This window comes from Cajanus cajan, chromosome 8, assembly GCF_000230855.2.
Source record: "Cajanus cajan strain Asha chromosome 8, NIPB_CcT2T_4, whole genome shotgun sequence".
Classification (NCBI taxonomy): Eukaryota; Viridiplantae; Streptophyta; class Magnoliopsida; order Fabales; family Fabaceae; genus Cajanus; species Cajanus cajan.
The window spans coordinates 56,830,654-56,837,284 of record NC_138524.1 but is presented as its reverse complement, the minus strand read 5'-3'; the positions used below and the strand labels follow the sequence as shown (position 1 = coordinate 56,837,284).

General features: G+C 36.4%; 1 protein-coding gene across 1 annotated transcript; it reads right to left on the bottom strand.

Moving 5' to 3' along the window:
• Positions 1-457: 457 nt before the first annotated feature.
• LOC109812959 (large ribosomal subunit protein uL3) lies at positions 458-5,147 on the bottom strand. The gene is made up of 6 exons (XM_020377044.3): positions 5,000-5,147; positions 4,791-4,890; positions 2,539-2,649; positions 1,785-2,089; positions 1,075-1,484; positions 458-912 (listed from the first exon to the last, which is right to left on the bottom strand). Exons 2-6 carry the CDS (start codon positions 4,873-4,875, stop codon positions 654-656), a joined length of 1,170 nt encoding a protein of 389 aa, XP_020232633.2. The 5' UTR covers positions 4,876-4,890; positions 5,000-5,147; the 3' UTR covers positions 458-653.
• Between the last annotated feature and the right edge of the window lie 1,484 nt (positions 5,148-6,631).

The window sequence follows — 6,631 nt, the reverse complement described above, 5'->3', positions numbered from 1 at the left end:
GACTTGAAACATACCAAATCCGTACTAAAATTTAAATCAGTTATAATTTCAAGAGTGGACGAGTTGAAACATGCTACACCACTTCCTAACACTGTAAACACAGTAAAGAACACTAAAAAAATAATACTCGTTTTTAAGGACATGCAACTAAACAGATGTTATCAAGGCTTATCTTTGTAGTAACACAATCTTAGAGGAAATTACATGTGATGAGGCCCAATCTCGAAAATCGCCGAACCATTCTTTTTAGTTTCGGTTTATAATCATCCAAAACACCACTTTCAATCCCCCCAATTATTATGAATGTTTTGTAAAAAGCCCATGCAAGAGAAATTAGAGTGAAGTTCCGCCACCGCAAGTCAACGAACCCAACACTGCGCCCTTACGACAAAATACAAATATAGAAAAGAAAATGACGGCAAATTGCCTAAACCACCAAGAATTTTAGCTGATCAAATACAATAAAACAGGAAAAATACTATATTTCAATCTTGAAAACAACAGAAGTACAATACTTTCTCAGTGAGAAATGTATTGGAAGTGCAACCATCCTCCGACTCTAAAATAAAAAGACCTCTAGATGTATTGTTTTGCTGCAAAAATTATGACCAAAATAGTTCTCTTGAATGAAGTGAAAAAATAAAAATAAAAAATTACGCCTTCAACCGACCAAAGAACTTTTGTTTCTCCTGAGTTGTCTGGAAGCGGCCATGTCCAAACTTGGATGAGGTGTCGATGAACTTGAGCTTGATCTCTTCAAGAGCCACTCGAGATGTCTGCTTGAGAAGGGACTGACGGAGTGTGAGAACTCGCTTCTTGGGTCCAACACAGCACCCCTTCACCATAATATAGTCATCCTTAACCACGCCGTAATGAGGGAATCCACCCATAGGAGTAATATCCTTCGAGGTCCTGTCATTGGTAAACAGCATCATCAGATACTGAATAATCTCACTCAGACTAAAAGTGTTTCATTTTATTATTGTGCCCGGTAACCATTTTTGAGACAGAAAAAATGATATGATATCCAAAAATGAAACGAAAAAAGAACAAAGAAACACACTATTACAGTACCTGTCAAATTCAGTTATGGCTGTATGTGACTCTTCACCTGCCTTGGCAACCTTATAGATCTTTTTATTCAACTCGGTACGATGATGATATCCATTCTGACCAGCCCTGGCAACTGTGAAAGAAACACGAGCAGGGTGCCAGGCACCAATACAAGCAACCTTCCTTAGACCTCTGTGAGTCTTGCGAGGAAGACGAGTAACACCCCAACGAGTTACAACACCTTCATAACCTTTACCCTTAGTCACTCCAATGACATCTATCATCTCATCCTTCTGGAAAACAGCATCCACCGGAATTTGCTTTTCGAAGAAGCTGAATGCATAGTCCACCTTCTGCTCAACTGTCCCACCATTAACTTGGATCTCCATCAAATGTGCTTTCTTCTGTTTCAGACCCTTCAACTTCCTTATCTTCAGTAAACAAAGAAAATCCATTAAATTTCAATATTAATTAATTAGTAAAAAATTTGGTAAAAATAACATCCTGAAACTTTTAACATGTTAAAAACTTCACACAAAAAACACAACATATAAACTAAGACAAATTATATATAATAGAGGCTAGCTTTACTATGATGAAACACCATAAGATCAAATAGAGGCTAGCTTTACTATGATGAAACCACCATAAACTTATTTAAGAGTAAGACTTCTTGAAAAGTTACAGAAAGAAACCAACTTAATAAAATCTAATACAAACTCTTTCTTTACCTGAGTATGAGCCAGAACACGAATGACAGTTGCATACTTTTTCAATTTCTGAAGCTGAGATTCAATATCTTTCTTCCCTTCCTCAGTTTCATATTTCTTGGAATATTTGGTAAAAGCCTTCTTTTTAGATTTGCACCAGTTCTTGTAAAATCTTCTCTTCACTTCTTCACTTAGATGCTGAGCCCAAACAGTATTCAGTGTGCGAAGGCCACGAGGTGTCTTTATATATCCCACCACTCCAACCACCACCAAAGGAGGAGTTTCAATGATAGTGACAGCTTCACATGTCTCTTTCTTGTGAAGCTCTACAACATTATAAAATGCCATCAGGTGCAAAGCAACCCAGAACTTTCATCGCACAATGGCAAAAACCATAATACCCAAAAAAAAAATAATCACATAGTACACGTAAAAAAAAAGTGCCAACACAGGAAACCAACTTTCTTAAAAAAAGCATACCAGCATAACAGATACTGATAAATTTAATTTGATAATAACTGACAAAAAATCAAGAAAAAATTAAAAGTTGGACTGAAACAGTTTTAAATCCATACTAAAGAAATTGCATTTAAGAATTCTTAATTGCTAACCATCTGCAATTCAAATTCATGAAACAATAAATAAATCTATGATTTCCATAGTGACATGAGTAATGCAAAAATTTAGAAAAAAGGTATTATGGGCATGAATACGACCCATACCCAAAACCCTTTCCCATCCCATCTTCAGGGAATTAATAAAAAATCATGCTTACTTGATCCAGGTTTCTCAACCTCTCTAACAATGTGGGTCATCCCAGCCTTGTAGCCCACAAAGGCAGTCAACCTACATGGTTGGCTTGGATTGTCTTTAGGGAAAGCCTTCACTGCAGTAGAAATTAGAAGACATGTCACAAAAATCATCACTTACTACATATTGACAGAAGCTAAATTTTAACACAGTATAGCTGATAAAAATGAGGCATTAGACAGTGCCACTTCCTTCAAAGTTACATCCAATACAAGTGCTTACCTTGTCCAAAAGGTAGAAGACAACCAATGGTGTGTTTCAGAGATGGAGCACCATCTTTTTTAGAAATAAAACTAGTAAAAAGCAACTAATCCAACAACAGATATGAATTAATGTTGGGATGATCTAGTTACATGGTAATGAATAGATATCAACTAAACATATGTTCAAAATAATTCTGGTAAAATTCAAAACTTGACATGCAGATATGAATTGCAAAGCCATCTTTACATAGTAAAGAACAGAAATCAACTGAACCCATGTTTAAGATAATTCTGATACAGTTTCTAGGGGTGGGTATGCGGACCGGTCCGGCCCGTTTAAGGCCCGGTCCGCGAAGTCCGCATTTTTAATGGGCCGGATAAATCCGGTCCGCGAAATAAATGGACTTAAATCTTCAAGTCCGTATCCGGCCCGTGAAGCCCGCGGATAAACGGATAAGTCCGCGGGCCCAATTAAATCTAAATTGTTTAAATGAATATTGACTCAGATTTTAAATTTCTTTTCCTTTATTTAACCTATGAAAACATGAGGGGAAAAAAACATATAAAATGATATAAATATATTTCTAATAATAACATCAAACATTGTAAATAATAAATCAAAGTCTTAAATAACAAAGTTTACACATTCTAAATTTCTAATAGAAATATTTAAGTCTCAATGCCTTTAAAATTTAAAGTCCAAGCATACCAACTATTAACCAAATATTAAAGTCTTACTACCTTAAAATTTTAAAAGTCTTAATACACAACCAAACAAATATAAAACATTTGTAAGTCCAAGTACATCAAAGTCTAAATACCTTAAAACATCAAAGTCTTAATTAATATCTTAAAAACAAACATAAAATATTTGTAAGTCCAATTACATCTATCAAATATAATCAAGCATATTCAATAATAAAATTTGAGTCCACATTTAAACGGGTAATCCGCGGGCTCGCGGATTAAATCCACAAAATCCGCGAACTAAACGGGCCAGGCCTAAAAAGTCCGTATTATTATACGGATTAAAAAAATGGGTCCGTTATCCGTGAAGTCCGCGGACTTACAGACCAGTCCGCGGACTCAAGTCCATATACCCACCCCTAACAGTTTCAAACTTGAAATGCAGATTTGAATTACACAGACAATTATATGAATTGCAAATTCTGATGAGTGTGTTTGGGTGAGCATAGTAACTCAAGTCATTTGCAATTCTAATATCACGTTTGGATTCCCAATAGATGATACATGATCTTTTATATGTTCACATGTTTAGAGTCATTGCAAAATTGATTTTGGGTCCAGAATTGATCGAGTTAAAACAACTTTTAGCTAACTTCTACACTAGATCTAGAAATGTATACTAAGTTTTACTATTAACTCATTTACAGAATAAAAAAGTTCAAAACTTCAAATATAAATCACCCCTTCAAAATCAATTCGAACCCAGATCAATTATGAAAAATCAATTTCATTCTCAAAAGCAAGCTTCGATATGCTCACCCAAAAACACTCAAAATCCATCACACTAATCTCGTCAATATTTTCTGGTGCATATGTAGAATGGTTGAAACTCCATGCTGCTACAAAATCCAATAAGCTTGGGAATAGCAAAACCATTTAACTTTTACACGTTTGTACAAAAGTCCGGAAACCAAATCCCCGTAGTGATGAAGAAATGCTTCCAAACCAAAGGCCTATGGCAAATCAAATGCCAATTCTCGAGCTCATTTGTTTTCCTTCCCAAAACCCTTTGATAGGATTTTGGCTAGAAGAGCCGTTTCTGAGACCCCAGCCTTGATTAATCACTTTTTTATGGAAGCAATTTCATTCAGCCACCAAAGGAAATGGCAAAAACACATAGAAAATAGAAAACCATTTGCAAGCCACAGATTAGCTTCAAAAGCTTTGAATGACACTAGATCTGAATACCCTTTGCAACATCATTTAAATCTGGCAATGAAGGATAGCAACAATTAACAAAGACAGAAAGTAAACAAAGGAAGATCACCCTTTCCGCGATGACGAGAAGCTCGCTTCCTTGGGAGAAAGCCAAGGGAACCGTGTCTAGGGTGCTCGAACTTTCGGTGAGACATCGTTTTCTATTCCAACTGTAAAATTCACTCAACATATAAGCAAATTAATCAATGAAAAGGCAAATAAAAAGAATAACAGATCCATCGTAGATGAATAGAACGCAGAAAATGGTTGCAAATGTACCTTGTGCGCTATAACGAGGGAGAGTGAGAATAGAATGAGGGTTTGCTACAAAGTACAAACCTTGTGTGTTTTATAGATAAAACATCAAGCGGCGCCGCTGTGAATTTTTCTACCCTAAAACAACTGGGCTTTGGATCCGATAAACTCCTTCTGGATTATCCGTCTAACTGGCCCAAACAAAATTTTAGATATTTATAACAAAAAAATATTTTTTTATATTATTTATTAATATTAATTTAGTTCCATATTAATTATTTAAAATAAATTTAATCTAATATTTTAAAATATATCTTAATATTTAATTTTTTCTATCTTTATTTAAATATTTAACAAATATAACACATTATATTATTGAAATACATTCGTTAAATATTTAAATAAAAAATAAAAAATCAATTATTAAAATATTTTAAAATATAAAATTAAATTAATTTAACTAATTAAAATAGAATTAAATTAAATTTTTTTTTGGTAAATTGATGAATAAACAAACAAACAAAAAAAATAAACTAGACAATGCCCATAGAGGACATGATGTCCAACTCCACTGCCTCAAGTACGAAAGTCGGAGCCTTATGCCAAACCACATAGTCGAGTAAGCCATCTATTTATTACATTGGAGTTGCTACTTGCTACCGTAGCAGATGAAAGGGTTTTGAACTTTTGGTACCTCCTACGTGAACCTTTTAAGTTTTCAAATAATCGAAATTAAAAAAAAAAAGGTAAAAATTAGAGCTGGCAAAATGGGCTCAACCCGGTGAGCTAATCCGGCCCACCACGGGTTTAAGCCGGGTTGGGTTAAAAAAAATTAAAAATTTTAGTGCGGACCAATTTTGAACCCGGTTCACTAACAACCCGGCTCACCCGGGTTGAACCCGTGGTGAGCCGGGCTGACTCACCAACCCGTAATTAAAAAAAAAAGCAATTATTGGACCAAAATGTAGGTAATTAAAAAAAAAAAGCAATTATTGGGCCAAAATGTAAGTGCAGCCCAACATGAAATAGAGGTTTCAATTTCAAAAACCCTAAACCTTAACTTTCAACTTCAGAACAATATCAACGCCGCACCAGTCACCGCCGCAACGCAGCCAGCTCCAGCCACCCTCTCACACCACACCGCACCACGGCTGCCACCGAACCACAACTACGACGCGTCGCACCACAACTATCAAGCACCATCGTGTGCGTTGTGAGCCACTGCGTGCATCGTAAGCCACCGCGCACACCACCGCGCGCACTGCGAGCCACCGCGCGCACCACCGCGCCCACCACGAGCCACCGCGCACGTCACCACCCCGGGCCACCTCGCACCACGCACATCGTTTGGGGGCCACCTGTTAAGTCTCAATTTTACCTCTTTTTGGATGAGACTTATTAGACAAATTCCACTCATCCTATGAACCATTGCAATATAATTGTTCTCTTTTTGGTTCATTTTGTGTGCAGATATAACTAACCCATATTTACCTCAATACCTTAATATACCTCATTTTTTGTGTAGGTATTGAGCTAGAGAATTGAGGATTGAAGACTCTTAGGATTGGAAATATAAGAAGCTGAGGAGCAGAGCAGGGTGGCTGCGCCGGGCGCAAGATGATCTGCGCCGGGCTTGAGCGAAACAGAGCATCTCAC

Bases quoted from the DNA above. Each gene is read 5' to 3' on its own strand.
- LOC109812959 (XM_020377044.3), bottom strand. From the start codon at position 4,875: ATGTCTCACCGAAAGTTCGAGCACCCTAGACACGGTTCCCTTGGCTTT. The intron at 2,650-4,790 runs GTGATCTTCCTT...TTTCTACTGCAG, and splicing joins TTCTCGTCATCGCGGAAAGG to TGAAGGCTTTCCCTAAAGAC. The intron at 913-1,074 runs GTACTGTAATAG...TACCAATGACAG, and splicing joins GCCATAACTGAATTTGACAG to GACCTCGAAGGATATTACTC.